Raw genomic sequence first — 18,070 nt, forward strand, 5'->3', positions numbered from 1 at the left:
AGAGAGAGAGAGAGAGAGAGAGAGAGAGAGAGAGAGAGAGAGAGATGGTGAGTAGTTGTGGCTCCACCCCATGCAGCACATTAAGTAATTATCTTCATGAATTAAAACCTCCACTGGATTAATCTCATTTATATCACCCATGATGTGCATTGAAGTAGTGCTCACCATGGCTTCTGTATTCAAAATCCAAATGCACCCCCCCTTGCATTTGGTCTAATACAGGTAATAACTGAGTTGTTTTCAAAGGGCAGTATCCAGTGCCCCTTCTGTTACCTTCTGACTGCCCACCAACCCGCTCTGTTCCAGGAAGGAGCACTTCCGCTTGTGTTGGGCAAGCGGTGGGTGTCACCAGTGGAACGGAGCCAGTGGGATGGGCAGCCACCATTGGATTCCACCCATACATGGCAGCAGCCTATGTCCTCTCACAGGAAGCATTTTTCTTTTATTTTCAAAGAGGCAGCAGCATTGCGACCCAGTAATGTTTTCTGTTAGTTTGCATCGTTCGGGTTGGGTTTGTTTCTGAATTCTGTTTGCTTTGTTTTTATGCTCCAGTTTATGTCAATGTAGACATACATCCAAGAAAACCCACCCCACACATAAGGAAAAAGTTACCCGTTGGAAAAGGTATGTGCCATGTGTCTGCATGTGTGTGTGCATGCGCGTGTGCATCACCTGCATAGTCTGTGTAGCACCTGTGCAGGAAAGTGGAGTCATCACACAGTTATAACATGCACTGAACACGCGTGTATTTTGGGTGTTCTTCATGAGGCTGTGTTTTCTCCCGTACGATTGTGGACGTAGGCTGAGAGCCATACAGGATAACCTTCCACTTGTGTGTATAACCTTCACGGTGCATAGGGATTATTCAGTGACTCTTAACCAATGCTTCATTCTTTTCCATGGTTGTTGCAGGAGACCAGGAGTTTCCCAAACCAACAGGATGGGATAACCAAGGTGAGGCTGCTGAATCAGCGTAGACTTGGCAAGGGACAGCTGTTGTAGGTGTGTCCAGAACATCTTTCCAGGTCTGAGTGCCCTTGAGAAGACAGTTCAGTGCAGTGCCTGAGGCCCAAGCTGGATATATTGCTTAGGCAAATATCTTTCCTTCCGCCATTTTAATTTCATGCCTAAAGTCAGCACAGAAGACTAGCAGCCTGCCAGCAGCCCAGCAGTACATGGTTCTTGAAGAAAGCATCAGAAAAGAAAATATACGCAACTGAACAGGGTGTGTAGAGTGCACGGGTCTGCTCAAGTGAAGGAAGCCACCATAGAGATGCTTCTTGCACAGCAATACTTCCAGATTTTCTGGGTGGAAAACCCAGCAGGTTTCCCCTAAAGCTTTTCTGGCCACTTCTTGGAATAGATAGTCCATGTGTGCTCTAAGGTTTGAGACATAAGGTTTTATGTTGCCATCTGGTGTCTGAAAGGTAGAAAGAAGATATGTCTGGTTAAAAAAAGAAGTGTTGGTGTTCTCCCAGAGCTGGGATCTGAGGGAGCTGATGTTTCCAGGTGAGAGGTGTGGATTCAACCTCCATCATATTGCCTGATCCAGCAACAGCCTTTGAAGCATAAGTAGTCTGAGAGAGGCCTCATGTCCTTTGTCCTGTTCCATCGTTGCTTGAGGTCAAGCATTTTGTGAAAGAATACAAGATACAGTAAAATCTCTCTTGGAAACTAGGGTACATGGATGGACCACTGATCTCTTTCAAACTCTCCTAAAATAGCTACAAACAACAAAAACAACTTATTGTTGGTCTCCAGCTTTTGTCTGTAGCTTTAACAATCTACAGGGCAGGAAAAATAGGCTTGTCAGCACGTCTAGCTGTTTTTCAGTGGCCCATCCATGCATGAGATTCATTTAAAACAAACGAGGAAGTGGCACCTCAAACTGCAAATACTCTTCACCCAGTGCTTAAATATCACAGTCTAGGAACCCTCCTTTCCTCAGTGCAACGTTTCTGTGGTATAAATTTAAGTTAGTTATGGTATAATCCTACACAAGGTCAGATTTTTTTTCCTATGTAATATACATAGGATTTCACTTTTAGTCATTTTTTGGTAAAAGGGAATCCTAAGTTTTTCTGAGGGGGCTGGGAAACTCTAGTCTAGAGGAACTACCTGTTAGCAAACAACGGTGCAATCTTTTATGAAAGTGTTACCTTTCCAGATGTGGGCACGTCCCAGGCATGCTGTGCACCAAATTGGTCGTGGTGAACCCATGACCTTCCAAACCAAGATCCCTTTTGGTCCAGACAGTGATGTGGTTGGAAAACATTGCTTTGTGCTGGGAACAGTCCATGTATATTTGCATCCTGAGAAGTTAGGGCAGAAACCTGGGCCAAAGAGGAGTCTTGTAACCTGGAGGGCCCAAATGACTCCCCAGAGAGTAGCAGGTACAAGAATAAAGTTGCATTTGCAAATGATCTAAATGAGCTTTACACACAAACATTCATATACTCCATCTTTTTAAATCTTTCCAAGCAGAGCTGGTAAACCGTGTTGTGACATATCAAGGATGCTGAGGCAGTTGTAAAGCTTGAAATGGGTGACAGGAAATGCGAGCTGAGTGCTTGATAGCTGAAGTAATGCACCTGGTCATTAAGCCCACGGTTAAAAATGATGGGGCGCCCCACTGCCATGGCTCCAAAGCAATGATAACATCTTAACAATCATTTTTATCCTCCAGCTTTAACATGCCTCTCATTTTATTATTTTAGCTTGTGTTTTCTTGCAATTGGCTTTATTGTGCTGTTTTTAAGAATACACATTGCAGGCTGCTGTGAGCCCTATGTTTACGCAGCATTTGAAAATGAATCAATAATGAATGGATGTCCTACCTGACTACTGAAAAAGTATCAGTTTTGTACTAGACGTGGCCAGCCTGTGCGCCGGACAGGATAGTCCACAGCAGCCTTCTTCAACCGGGTGCTCTCCAGTTGCGTTGGACTAGAACTCTGCTCTATCCCAACCAGCATCGCCAGTTGGATTGGCGGAGGATTGGAGGATTTCCTCTTTGATTCCATAAACTCATTTTCTGTTTTCTGCTGGTCTTGCCCCAACAACGGCAATTCTGTAGGCTTTCAAAGTGATCTGGAGCAAGGATCAACGTTGTCCAAGAGACAAGATCTGTATGGTAAATAGCAACCCTTCTTTGTTTTGTTTGACTTTAAACCTGATATAGCTTAGTAATTATCTTAGTATATCCTAGTAAAGCAGGTTTAATTCCTTTGCTATTGAGGTATTCTTGGAAGAAGATTATTATAGTAACTGTTATGGGAACCGCTATGCTTTGAATATAGATCTGCATCTATTTATCTATATATAAAATCTATATTCTTTGAATATAGATTTCAGAACAAGCTTCCATTTTAACTGCCAGAGAAGTGAATGGATATTTATTTATTTATGAATGAAATGTGTATGCCATCCAATTACCAATGTCTGTGGATGGCTAACAGCGTAAATAAATTGACGACCCACGCTGGCTGCAAATACAATATTAAAATTCAATATTAAAACATATTAAAATATTGATTAAATTAAAAGGTCTTAACCTGGCACCGAAAAACATATAATGACGGTTCCAGGTGGACCTCTCTGGGGAGCGCATTCCACAGTCGGGCACCACCGCAGAGAATGCCCTCCTCCAGGTACTCTGTCTCCTAACTTCTTTCACAGATGGTTCCCGGAGGAGGACTTCTGTTGCTGATCTCAGGGGGCAGGAGGGCAAATAGGGAAAATGGCATTCCTTAAGGTATCCTGGTCCCAAGCTGTTTAGGGCTTTATAGGTAATAACCAGCACCTTGAATTGAGCCTGGACTTCGATGGGAAGCCAGTGGAGCTGATAGAGGACTGGGGTTATATGTGAATAATGCCCAGTCCCCGACAGCATCCTGGCAGCTCTGTTTTGCACCATCTGAAGTATCCGAACTGTCTTCAAGGGCAGCCCCATGTAAAGCGCATTACAGAAGTCGAATCGGGAAGCAACCAATGCATGTGTCACTGTTGCTAGGCAATCACTGTCGAGGTAGGGATGCAGCTGATGGATTAGCCGAAGCTGAAGGAAAGCGCTCCTCACCACCGCTGTCACTTGGGCTTCCAAGGACAGCTCTGGGTCGAGGAGCACTCCCAAGCTGTGGACCCTGTCCTTTAGGGGGTGTGTTCTCTGGCAGGTAGAGATGGATGTGGTGAGCTGACAGATCCTTTTTGGTCTCCTCCAGTCCTTAATTTTAGATCTCGTTCTAGCATAAGCCATTTTTCTTTTCTTCTCTGACACTAGATTTCCTCCGATTATAGAATGACTCTTCCACATTTGTTTCTAGCTTATCCATGGGATAAATCCAATCTGAAATCAATGCAAATAGACTTGAACCAGTTTAAGGAACTGGATGCCTACGCCTCAAAGGTAAGTCATATCTTACTGTAGCATGTGGTCCTCAATGGAATTGACATGGTCACCACTTCTGAGCTTTTTAAAGGTCAGTTTGGTTGATAATACCTTCTAAGCTCCTGTTTGCATAGTCTGTTGCTCTGAGACAGCATCAGCTGCTGTTTTGTTTCTGACATTCAAGAGAAAAATCAAGTCAGATTAAGGTGCGATTCAATAGGCACAAACTGTAGGAGGCAAAGTTTTCTTTAAAATGCAGAAGTGTTCTGGATTCAAATCTCCCACTGGTCCAGTTGGTATCAACTTTGTGGTGAAAAATAATTAATGTTACTTATACCATACCACTTTTTTTGGTTTTTGCCAATGAGTGAATGGGGCACAAGTGATTTAAATGGTGAAAATGGAATAGTTATCGCCTAAAAATCAAGTAGTGGGCTCCTTGTTTCAGCACATTTTTTTTAATACTGAAGAAGTTTATGCAGATAGAATAAGGAACTTAATTTGATCAAGTAAAACTGAGGTAGTTACCATGCAATCCTATGCATCTCTACTCAGAAATAAGTCCCATTCAATTCAATGGGGTCTACATCCAGGTATTATGTAGTAATATCTGGAAAAGTCAATTGACTAACACATTTCGGTCTGACACCCAGTAAGTGGGTAAGAGCTACTGCCTCAGTCAATGAAAATAGTGATCCTAAGCACTTTATTTATTTAGGAAGCTTCTATGCCACCCCATTCTCCGAAGCCTTGGGGCGGCTCACAATAATAAGTAAATAAACACAATATAAATATTATATTATAAAAATTATATAAATAAACACAATATATTTAGTCAGAGCTGTACTTGCTGTACTGGGTGCAGCTGGACTCCATCTCCAGTGAGTTTGCTTAGGATTGCAGGCTATTTTTCTTCAATCGAGTGAGAGTCCTAGATAGAAAGTATTCTGTGATCCTCTTCCCTTTTAACACCCCCCAAATCCATCTACTTTTTATAAAACAGGTCAATGTCAGGAACAGTGCAGAAGATTTGGTGAGTGTCTTGCTCCAAAAAGCCCACAGTGATCTGGAGAAAGTCCGAGCCATCTGGATATGGATTTGTTATCACATCGGTAAGGAGCTCTGCGTGACCCAGAGGAGTTTCTGGGAATAGAGTTGGCAAACAGCGGGAGGCAAACACATCATGCTGAAGTGCTCTTGACTGCTTGGAAAAGGGGGCTGGGAAACCACCCCTACACACGCCTGTGGTGTCATGAAAGGTACTGTGGGACCTGGGAAGGTGGTGCAGGATCATCACAGGGACTGGAGGGGGCATGGGAGGGGTTGGAGGATAGCAGGGAAGGAAGGGGGATGCTGTGATGTGCGGGTGTCCTTGCTTCTCTAGAGGGTGCCCCATGTCTCAAAATACCTCCCAACCTGTGGGGGGGGTACCTCTTTGGGTGTCTCTGAATCAATGGGGATTTTCTTTTGTTTTGGGTTGGCTTGTCGTGGTGATAGAATTGTCTGGGGGTCCAGACAGAGTTCTCTAGCCTAGCAGAGATCCAGGCTTATGTGAGAATATGTTTCCGTCGGCTTCTTAAACTTTCTGTAGCCAGACAGGAGAGATTCTTTTGCACGCTGGATCCTGCATTGCACCCACAGTAGATCACTAGCAGATCGGGGGACTGGGGATTCTTGCTGGGGAAGATTCAGGGTTCAAATCCTTGCTAAGCCATGATAGTCGCTGGGGTTAGAAGATGCTACTTCTCACTCTCTGTAACTCCAGGTGAGGAGTTGGACCACAGTTCCCATCAGTCCCAGCTATTGGCCTGCTAACTTGGGCTGATGGGAGCTGTAGTCCAACAACATCTGGAAGACTGCAGGTGTGCCGGCTACTGCACTACTGTAGACTTTGAGACTAAGGACCGAAAGGAGGGAGTCCCCCAGGGAGAGACAACGGCCCAGGAGGCTCCATCAACAGTTGGCAGTGTGTGTGTGTGTGTGTGTGGGTGGGTGAGGGGGGGGGAGGCTCCTCAGAAGCACCCCCCCAGTGTGCCTCCAAGACGATGCTGCCACGCTGCTCTGTTGCACTGAATATGGCTGGCAAGTGCGGGTGTTGGGGATGATCTCCTGAACACATTACAGCAGTGGCCCACTGGATCAGACCGAAGGCCCGTCTGGTGCAGCACTCTGCACAGGTGATGGCAAACCAACTGCCCACAGGATCCCTCAAGCAGAGGGGTGCAAGAGCTCTGCCTGCCCGTCTCCTCAGCAGCTGCTTCCTGCAGGCATCCACCTCGGCTCTGCTTTCTACTCAAAATGCAGAGCAGAAGGGCGGGGAGGCTCCTTCAGCGCTGCACTGCGTGTCTGTACGGCTCTGCATCTGGGGGCTTAAGCGGCACCACAGTAGAACTGTGGCCTAAACTAACCGTGGGAGTTATCTTCAGTTCAGGTGACTTTTAAGGGAAAATAATTATTTCTCTCACTGAATAATGTCATTTACTGTGTAAAAATCACCTTCAAAAGGCCTGTTTTAACAAAACAGTGTGGAAAGGGGCTAACCTGCAAAACGCAATTAACTTGGACTGCTCTTTCACAGGGGACAGAGACCAAACAGAACAATGTGGGAAGATGCTTTCCTGTAAAACATGATTAACTTGAAACAATCTTTCACAGGGGACAGAGACCAAAAGGAAAAATGAAAAACTTTCTATATTCTTTTCTCATCCACTGTAATTAATGAAGAGATTAATCACCCGGGTTTTACTGGTAAAAGTTTGCAATCCAACGGTGACTGTCGCAACACCTTCCTCTAGCCATGCTCCATGTTTTGGTGTGACATTTCAAAAATATGATGACTTTTCCAGAATATGATACGGAGGCCTACCATCATAAAGACAAAAGGCGCTGTGAACCAGCAGATGTCCTTCTACTGGGAAAGAGTGTTTGTAGTGGATATGCTCAGCTCTTCCAACAAATGTGCAGGTAACATACGACTGGCTGAGTCTGTGTCATGTTCTTCCCAGTAGTGTCCAACTTAGGGCCATCCTATAAACAAGTGCCTTCCAAGGTGTCCTATCCTTGACAGCCCTGCTCTGATCTCGCAAGAGCAAGGCTGGGGCTTCCTTTATGGGCTCAATCCATCTCACAGCTCTTCTGCTGCCTCTGACTTTCCCATGCATTGCATCTTCTCCTGGGGGTGCTGAATCTTGCTCAGCCTGAAGGTGGATCTGCCTTTGGGAATGCTCAGCTGGGTTGCGTTCCAGTGGTGGGTGGGACCCAAGGCAAAGGGGTAGGACCAGAATACCAAACTAACCACATACTTTAGATCAGGGGTGTCCAACCTTTTGGCTTCTCTGGGCCGCATTGGAAGAAGAAAAATTATTTTGGGCTGCACATTAAATACATAAACACTAACAAAAGCCGGTGAACAAAAAAAGAAAAAGAAAAAAAAAAGGTCTGTGCATAATTTTTGTGATATCTGCCACCAACATGCATACAAAGAGCAGGAGTATATGTACATTTATTTTATGTGACATTACAGCACAATGTTGTCATCTATGAAGTTCACGCTCGAGAACTGCGCAACTGAACTACCAAAAAAATGTGCAAAAAACCTCAGTGTTTTAAGTAAATTTATGTTGGGCCGCATTCACAGCCATCCTGGGCCACATGTGGCCCACAGGCTGCGGGCTGGACACCCCTGCTTTAGACTAAAGCTCTTGTCATGTGATTAAAAAATCCAAAAGCGAGGAAAGCTTCAAATGATAAGCAGGAGGAGAAAAATTAATGGGGCTCGAGGAAGGGGGCATGACCATCTGGGAAACGCATGGGCTTGAGATTTGACACTGCTGGTCTAAACTGTGACGCAATTGTGCATGTATTGTCTTGTGTGTTCTGACATCATCGTGGCATTCTTCTAGACCCCCTCGGAAGGCATTGTGGGATCTTTCTTTTCCTTAATGGATCTTCCGCAGTAAGAAAAAGGATGGAAGAAATGGTGGGAAAGTCCGGGAGGGTTATGAGTGGAAGACGGCAACTTCGGGGTCGGCTATAAGATTCTGTGAACAAGGCAGGGCGATGGCATAGAGAAGCATCTCCTGGAGGCCCCCGTGGAGACGAGCAAAGAGCACTGCAGTGTGGAGCTCCCCTCCCCAGCCATGGAAATCCTGCTTAGTGCAGCTCCCCAATGCTTCCTGCACCAAGGATTGCCTGAAACTATTTATGCTACCCGTTAGGAGCTAGAAACACCTTTGTCTGTGTTTGTTTTAATGTAAGTTGAAACTCTTGGACTGCCTGATTTTGCTGCTCCTGGCAGTGCTGTGTGGCACACAGGTTGCCATAGCTGCTTACAAATACATAAGGCTGGTTGATTCTGCAGCTGCTGAGGCACCGCTTTTCTGCAATCCACTGGAAGCAGAATTAAAGCAGGAATTGCAGATGACATGTGTTATAATTGCACTTTCATAAACACCCCACTTAACTGTGTCCATTCTCACTGTATGATGACTAAGAAGCAAGTCCTCCCCACCTAAGGTCCCAATTCTTCCTGGAGCTGTGTCTGAAGTAATTTTAATTAGCTTGGCTAAATGTTAATTAGTATTTTCCTTCCTGCACCTTGTCTTTAAACCCATTAATTAATTAACTGCTCCCTATTCCATGGCTTTTGTCACATTCCTGTTTCACCATAATTAAACAATTTTGATCCTTGTGGTGGTGGGTTAATTGAAAGTTTCTCTTTGTACCCACAAAAAGTCATTAGTTTATTATTTTTTATTTTTCTAGTGCTGAACTGTAAGATTTCTCTCATATAAATGCACTTTAAAAATATTAGGATGTAAATGTTTAGGCAAAAAAACAAAACAAAAATCCTGAAACTCCCCTACAAAAGTGGGATACTTTCCTGCTTAAGCATGCAAAGATTCTTCTTGTTGTGATTGACATTTAGTAATCAATGCTCCCCATCACCTGCAGGAACTGATTATATAAAGCCATTCAGGAATACTGCGGCCACAGTGAAACAGGAAACAACTAGTTTGCCATTTTTTGTAAGAAAATAAATGTTTTAACTGAAAAAAGAACAGCCCTGAAAGCTACCCTGGCAGGCTATGCAGCAAATCTTTTTTAAGATGAAAAATCACCAAAATTTAACCCTGAAAAGGGGTGTGAGGCCTATATGGAACACTTTGAAATGTGACTGACAGGCAAGAGATGTGTTTTGCTTTGGTTTTGTGGATTCTGCATAACAACTGTATAAATGAAAGATGTCTGTTCCAGCCTAAATAGTGTGAAAGAACCATTGATCCCTGATGGTGCCGAATATTTTTCTTCCCCACAGTATTGCTGGGGTGCAATGCAAGCAGCTGTCGGGCTTTTCCAAAGGCTATTCTTACAAACCAGGAATGGTCATTGGTGGAGAGACGGATCATGCCTGGAATGCTGTTTACTTGGATGGAAGGTGGCACCTATTGGACAGCACATGGGGAAGCGGCTATGTGGATAACACTTGCAGAAACTTCACTTTCAGGTACATTTTTATGTAGCAGTAAGTCCAGTCACAGTATGAGTCACAAAGAGGGCAGAATTTTAATTCCACAGTACATTTGCTTTTTGAGGGAGTCACTAGCTGGAGTGGGAGCTTTCTTACGCAAGGCGTTAGTCATATGCTCATCATTCCCTTTTCATTATTGTTTACTGATTCTGTAGATGATGTTGTGGCTCTCCAATTGTGCTTCTGCTTGTAAATAACACTTTCTGTGAGATTTTTTTCTAAGAGAGGAGAAATGGATTATTATTTCTTATGGTGAAGGAATCTGCCATTTCCTCTTGTGTGTTTGTAGTCTTCTGCTACACTGCAGTGCCACCTAGAGGTTGTGTAACAAAACACAGGAAAAGAGTGTTCAGGGCTCAGTTCCATGGCAAAACCAAAAGCGGCTGCAGTGGTTTAACAGCCTCATCTAGAAATGTCTGTAATGTTTCAGTGGCTGCATAAGAGTGAATTGTAATAAGCGGATACAGCAGACATCCATGCAGCACGGAGTGAGGTGGAAGAACAAGCTTTCCCCCATCAGCATTCATTAATGGGGTGTTGTTGAGCTTATGCAGTTGGCACCATGTTACAGGCGTAAGGACTAGGCATCATGCATTTCGGGCCATTGCAAAGGACCCTCTTATGCCTGACATAACCACGCACACACATACGCACACACACACATGCACGCACACGCAAAGAGTGCATCTATCTTGGGCTGCGGCTTTAGAGGTTTTCTTTATTTGGGAGACTGCATTCTCCGCAGGATACATTCAGGGGAAGAGCGCACGCTTGAATGTCGCCAGTTTTATTCTACAAGCGACAGGGGCCTCTAACTTTGCCTTGCGCCCAGATAATAGATCGGAAGCCTGTTGCACACAGGCTGGGCCCCAACTGGAATGAATAAGAGTGAGCTCTGCCATGATCTCGAGCGGCATCCGTTCATTTCAATGGGGCTTGCATTGGAGGTGTCCCAGTGGATTGTGCCTTAGATTAAGCTGGGGGTGGGCTGGCTAGGGATGGATACTGGTCTAGGGAAAGATCAGTAAGGGTTTGACAATAGCATCAACAGTCTTTCCCCTTCTTAAACTAGGCTGCTGAAGTTAAAATATTTTTTGCAGGAAATAGTAGATTTTTTACATGAAAAATTTCCTGTGCAATAAATTCTTGGACTGAGTATCTTGGCAGAGGCAGCCTTTTCTGCAGTACTGTGGCTGCTTTTTGAAGCCACTGTTTTGCACCTGGCTTTGACTGGTGAGCCTTAAGGGATCTGGTAAAGAAGGCAATAGATTCTGTAGGCCTAAAGTTCACGCACCGCTGCTTTAGAATATTTCTCACACAGCCTCAGCAAGCTTTGCCTTTTTGGCTTTGGGGCTTATTTAAGAGATATCATTCCACATGGCAATATTTTGTTTCCTCCTTTTGCAGATACAATGAGTTCTATTTCCTTACCCATCCCGCTCTGTTTATTAATGCTCACTTCCCAGAAGACAACAAATGGCAGCTCCTGAAACCAACAATGACACTACAGCAGTATGAACGGAATATTAATTATTCATCTGACTTTTACACGTTGGGACTGCTTGCAGTATCTGCAGAAACAGCAGTCATTGAAACAGGTAAAGTCAATAAAAAGCAGCTGCCCATTTTTTTTTTTTTAATTATCACAGTTGTACTGAGAATAGCTCCTATGTTTTTCAAATCAAGTGAGAATTCATTTGGTCATTCCATTTCTATACTGCCCAATAGTCTAAAGCTCTCTGGGAGGTTTAATATAAAAACATCCACATATAAACATAAACTGATGCCATGCATGTGCACACGCACACATATACAGTGGTACCTTGGCTCACGAATGTAATCCGTTCCAGGACTCTGGTCGTGACCCAAATTGTTCCTGAGCCAAGTTAAATTTCCCCATAAGGTTCATTGTAAATAAGGTTAATTCGTTCTGTAACCATTTTTTAAATCAGAAAAATGTGAAGCAAAGTGACAACAGCAAAGATTGCACCCATCTCCCCCCCGCCACCCTGAGAACAAGCACGATCATCTCCCTGCCCCTCTCCCCCAGTACGACCAAGATCGCGCCTGTCATCCCTGCAGGAGCCCATCATCCCGGTGCGCTGGGGGGTGCAGGGAAGAGACAGGCGCGATTGTAGGTGCACTGGGGGAGGAAGAGATGGGCACCAACGGGCCGTGCTGGGAAAGGGAGGGACAGGCGCAGATGGGGCCCACTGGGGGAGGGAGAGATGGCCGCGATCATGCTGGGTGGGTGGGCGGGGAACGGCCGACATTGCGCCCGTCTTTCCTGAGGGAGCGCGCCTCTGATCACGCACGCCTTCCCTGCACGAAAGCAACTGCAATCTTGGCCATCTCTCCACTTGGCGGGGGCGGGTGGCTGCGTTCTTGGTCGCCACCCAATGCGGAGTCTGCGACCCAGGTCAAAATTTTAATGAAATTTTTGTTTGTGACCCGATTTGTTCGTGAACCAAGGTGTTTGTGAGCCAAGGTACCGTTGTACATGTACAGGCAAGTTTAACAATTGACAATAAGAATGGAATGTATTTTAGTATATATGAGGAGGGTTGAACAGTGCAGAGACAAGGAATCTGCTCTGGAATAAACCTCTACAGGAGTACCTAACACAACATGCTCTTGTTCAACCAAACACGAAATGTTATATTTAGTTATTTATTTATTTAAAACTTTGCTATGCCGTCCTCTGTGCGTGGCATAAAAGAACAGATGGATATTTTTGGCAATACAACAGGACTGTTGAACTTGATTAAACCAGGCAGAGAAACAGTGGTGGAAGGGGCTGCTCACAGGGGCTCTGGGACATATGGAGCGGTCATAGGTTAGATTCCAGTGCATCTTCCTCAGCAACACTGGATGCAGATAATTGAGGGGCTGCAGACCCGTCCCCAGCCTTGCTTAACAAACCTGCCCATCAGGTGGTACTCCTAATGGCAAGGGGACAAGGAATGCATGAAAAAAGCGTATTTGTGGAAAACCATTTTGATTTTTGATTTTTTACTGCTAGAAACTATGCAAGAATCTGTATTATTGTTTTGCAGAAAATGGCAAAGCAATTATTTTCATTGAGAGCCGTTCACCAATGCTCTTCCTGTCTGAGCTTAATCGGGAACAGAAGCATTGTTTAATGATCCTGAAGAAGAATGGGATGAAGCTGGAAGTATACCCTCCCCAGACAGGAACTCATCGTTTGGATATCTTTACCAGATTACCCAAGAAGACAGAGAAAGACTACAAACATGTGTTAGAATATTCCCTGAAGTGTAGTTCTGTGGACAAACGCATCCACTTGCCCAAAATGCTCATCCAGCCTGTGGGACCCAGCTGGCTTTCTGAGGAGAAGGGGGTCCTGGAGGCCTTGCCCCTTAGCCCAATTATCCACATGGAAGATGGCCGCTGCATTGTTACTTTCACTCAGAGTAAAGATCTGGGTGTCTTTGCCACCCTGGATTCCGACTCCAGCACTGTGGCGGAGGAGATGAGGAGGCGCCACATCTGGAAAACCTGCCAAGGAAGCCAAGTGGAGCTGAAGATTCACCTTCCCCATGCAGGGCACTTTGCGCTTCACATCTGGGCAAAGAATGACGCTGACCCAGGTAGCAATCACTGTGTCCTCAGCTACCTCCTCTCCTGCCCAAACAAGAGCGTGGAGTGGCCACCTTTCCCCAAGTGGTATAGTGACTGGCAGGAAGGCTGTGAACTTGTGGCTCCCCTTTCTGGGGTGTTGCCTGCCAACCGTGATGTACAATTTAAACTCAAGATACCGAACGTCGCCGGGGTGTCTGTTAAGTGTGGCAAGATTCAACCACTGACACTCAGTAGAGACGGTTTCTGGGAAGGAACCTGTCACACCTCAGGTGCTGCAATAGTATCAGTCAGAGTATTAAAATGTGTCAGTGAGTCAACCTTCTGGACGGTGTTGGAATACAAAGTGGAGAATCAATAACTCATAGAGGAGGTACAACTCGTGAATCAAGATTTCCTGACAGATTCTGATGCAGAATGCAGTTGTGGGTGCTCAAAATAAATAACAACCAAATGAAAAATCTCTTTCTCTCTCTTGTTGTTGTTGTTAGTCGTGAAGTCATGCCTGAACCATCGCAACCCCATGGACAACATTCCTCCAGGCCTTCCTGTCCTCCACCATCCCCTGGAGTCCACTTAAGCTCACGCCGACTGCTTCAGTGACTTCATCTTCAGTGACTCCATCCAGCCACCTCATCCTCTGCCGTCCCCTCCTTCTTTTGCCATCTATTGTTCCCAGCATTCGGCTCTTCTCCAGGGAGTCCTTCCTTCTCATTAGGTGGCCAAAGTATTTGAGGTTCATCTTCAGGATCTGGCCTTCTAAAGAGCAGTCAGGGTTGATCTCCTCTAGGACTGACTGGTTTGATCGCCTTGCTGTCCAAGGGACTTGCAGGAGTCTTCGCCAGCACCACAATACAAAGACCTCAATTCTTCGGTGCTCAGCCTTCCTTATGGTCCAACTTTCACAGCCATACATTGCAACTGGGAAAACCGTAGCCTTGACTATGTGCACTTTTGTCAGCAGGGTGATGTCTCTGCTTTTTAGTATGCTGTCCAGATTTGCCATAGCTTTCCTCCCCAGGAGCAAGCATCTTTTAATTTCTTGGCTGCAGTCCCCGTCTGCAGTGATCTTGGAGCCCAGGAAAATAAAATCTGTCACTACCTCCATTTCTTCCCCATCTATTTGCCTGGAAGTGAGAGGACCAGATGCCATGATCTTAGTTTTCTTAATGTTGAGTTTCAAGCCAACTTTTGCACTCTCCTCCTTCACCCGCATCAACAGGCTCTTTAGTTCCTCTTCACTTTCTGCCATTAGAGTGGTGGTATCTGCATACCTGAGGTTGTTGATATTTCTCCCAGCAATCTTAATTCCAACTGGTGATTCATCTAGCCCCGCCTTTCTCATGATGTCTCTGCATATAAGTTAAATAGGCAGGGCGACAGTATACAGCCTTGCCAAACTCCTTTCTCAATTTTGAACCAATCAGTGGTTTTGTGTCCAGTTCTCACTGTTGCTTCATGACCAGTATATAGGTTTCTCAAGAGACAAATAAGATGTTCTGGTACTCCCATCTCTTTAAGAAATTGCCACAATTTGTTGTGATCCACACAATCAAAGGCTTTAGCATAGTCAATGAAGCAGAAGTAGATGTTTTTCTGGAACTCCCTAGCTTTCTCCATGATCCAGTGTATGTTGGCAATTTGCTCTCTAGTTCCTCTGCCTCTTTGAAATCCTGCCTGTACTTCTGGTAGTTCTCGGTCCACATACTGCTGGAGCCTAGCTTGTAGGATTTTGAGCATCACTTTGCTAGCATGTGAAATGAGTGCAATGGTGCGGTAGTTTGAACATTCTTTGGCATTGCCCTTCTATGGGATCGGAATGTAAACTGACCTTTTCCAATCCTGTGACCACTGTTGAGTTTTCCAAGTTTGCTGGCATATTGAGTGTAGCACTTTTACTGCATCCTCTTTTAGGATTTTGAAAAGCTCAGCTGGAATACTGATGCCTCCACTAGCTTTGTTGTTGCTCAGACTTCTTAAGGCCCATTTGACTTCACATTCCAGGAAGTCTGGCTTGAGGTCAGTGACCACCCCATTGTGGTTATCAGGGACATTAAGCTCTTTCTTGTATAGTTCTTCTGTGTAATCTTGCCACCTCTTCTTAATCTCTTCTGCCTCTGTTAGGTCCCTGCCATTTTGGTCCTTTATCAAGCCCATCTTTGCATGAAATGTTCCCTTCATATCTCTAATTTTCTTGAAGAGATCTCTGGTCCTCCCTATTCTATTGTTTTCTTCTATTTCTTTGCACTGTTCATTTAAGAAGGCATTCTTATCTCTTCTAGCTATTCTCTGGAATTCTGCATTCAGTAGGGTGTATCTTTCTCTTTCTCCCTTGCCTTTCTCTTTCCTTCTTTCCTCAGCTATTTGTAAAGCTTCCTCAGACAGCCATTTTGCTTTCTTGCATTTCTTTTTCTTTGGGATGGTTTTAGTGGCTACCTCTTGTACAATGTTGCAAACCTCCATCCACAGTTCTTCAGGCACTCTGTCTATCAGATCTAATTCCTTAAATCTATTAGTCACCTCTACTGTATATTCATCAGGGATATGATTTAGGTCATACCTGAGTGGCCTAGTGCTTTTCCCTACTTTCTTCAATCTAAGCCTAAATTTTGCAAGCAGAAGCTCATGATCTGAGCCACAGTCAGCTCCTGGTCTAGTTTTTACTGACTGTATAGAGCTTCTCCATCTTTGGCTGCAGAGCACATAGTCAATCTGATTTCTGTGTTGACCGTCTGGTGACGTCCATGTGTAGTGTCATCTCTTGGGTTGTTGGACAAGAGTGTTTGCTATGACCATCGTATTCTCTTGACAAAATTCTACCAGCCTGTGCCCTGCTCCATTTTGTACTCCAGGGTCAAACTTGCCTGTTATTCTGGTTATCTTTTGGCTTCCTACTTTAGCATTTCAATCCCCCATGATGATAAGGACATCATTTTTTGGTGTTAATTCTAGAAGGTGTTATAGGCCTCCATTGAACCAGTCAACTTCAGCCTCTTCACCACCAGTGGTTGGGGCGTAGACTTGGACTACTGTGATGTTGAATGGTTTGCCTTGGATTCGAACTGAGATCATTCTGTCATTTTGGAGATTGTATCCCAGTACTGCTTTTCCTACTCTTTTATTGACTATGAAGGCTACTCCATTTCTTCTGAGGGATTCTTGCTCGCAGTAGTATACCTGATGGTCATCTGAATTAAATTCACCCATTCCTGTCCATTTTAGTTCACTGATTTCTGAGATGTCGATGTTCAGTCTTGTCATCTCTTGTTTGACCACATCCAGCTTGCCTTGATTCATGGATCTTACATTCCAGGTTTCTATGGAGTATAGATCTTTACAGCATCGGACTCTCCTTTCACCACCAGATACATCAGCAACTGAGTGTCCTTTCGGCTTTGACCCAGTCGCTTCATTCTTTCTGGCGCTACCAGTACTAGCCCTCTGCTCTTCCCCAGTAGCATATTGGACACCTTCCGACCTGAGGGGCTCATCTTCCGGCGTCATATCTCTTTGCCTTTTGGTACTGTCCATGGGGTTTTCATGGCAAAGATACTGGAGAGGGTTGCCATTTCCTTCTCCAGTGGATCCTGTTTTGTCAGAGCTCTCTGCTATGACCTGTCCGTCTTGGGTGGCCCTGCAGGGCATAGCTCATAGCTTCATTGAGCAATGCAAGCCCCTTCACCACAACAATCCATGTCAAGAAAAAAGAAAGCTGCAAGTAATGGGTTGCATGTTGGACCCAACTCCCCAGTTTCCTTCCACTTTTTCCCAAGATTGTAGGCGTTTAGAAAAGTTGGAAAGTGTGACCCACCCTGTTCACTGGAGGCACAGAAGTTTGACAGTTCGAAGAGTGTTTTGTGATAGGACTACCCATTGTTTTGGCAGCTATGTATGAATTCATGCCTGAATATGTTCTTGTCTGACAAAACAAAGCAAACCTTGAATTGCTCTGTCAAAAAACTGATTTTAAAAGGAGCTAGCTCCCATAGAAGGGGTGGGCTCATACTTTTCCACCTTCCTGAGCACCTATAATCTTGCTTTGGAGATTGTTACACTGAGTAAACTCTGGGAACTCAGTGAGATTGCTCCACTGAGTAAACTCACATAGGGTGATGTGGTTTTAAAAAAGTGACTATTTACATAAGAAGCTGTCTCAAACCAAGTCCAACCTTTGTTCTACCTTGTTAGGAATATAAAAGTTGAGACACAGTAGCCAAATTTGGCCTTCTGGTGTTTGTTTATTTATTTAGAAAATTTCTATGCCACCCCATTCGCTGAAGCCTCGGGGCGGCTCACAAAACATCAATTAAAATATAATACACTAAAAATATAAAACGAATTAACAATATAAAATGTTCCAGTCTGGTCTTCCTGATTTCCCAGATGGTCACTCCCTTCCCCCTCAACCACTGACCACTCAGTAGTTTCCCATCTTTTCCAATCCCACCTCCACCATAAGGCTGAAAGGCTTCTCCCAAGACCTAATAACTGGCAGTTAAGACTTCCAAGCTAAAAAAATACTGGTATAATTGGCCCTGTTCCTTTTTGCCTTT

The 18,070-nt window shown here is 44.6% G+C and overlaps 1 protein-coding gene across 1 annotated transcript; it reads left to right on the forward strand.

Annotated features, from left to right (window-relative positions):
* The first annotated feature begins 4,178 nt into the window (after positions 1-4,178).
* Positions 4,179-13,878, forward strand: LOC123034390 (kyphoscoliosis peptidase-like). The gene is made up of 7 exons (XM_044451716.1): positions 4,179-4,187; positions 4,280-4,405; positions 5,391-5,499; positions 7,234-7,351; positions 9,705-9,893; positions 11,325-11,515; positions 12,974-13,878. The coding sequence occupies exons 1-7, from the start codon at positions 4,179-4,181 to the stop codon at positions 13,876-13,878; spliced, it is 1,647 nt and encodes a 548-aa protein (XP_044307651.1).
* Positions 13,879-18,070: the final 4,192 nt, after the last annotated feature.

The sequence above is a fragment of the Varanus komodoensis genome, unplaced genomic scaffold (genome assembly GCF_004798865.1).
Source record: "Varanus komodoensis strain SLA01 unplaced genomic scaffold, ASM479886v1 scaffold6_4, whole genome shotgun sequence".
Taxonomy (NCBI): domain Eukaryota; kingdom Metazoa; phylum Chordata; class Lepidosauria; order Squamata; family Varanidae; genus Varanus; species Varanus komodoensis.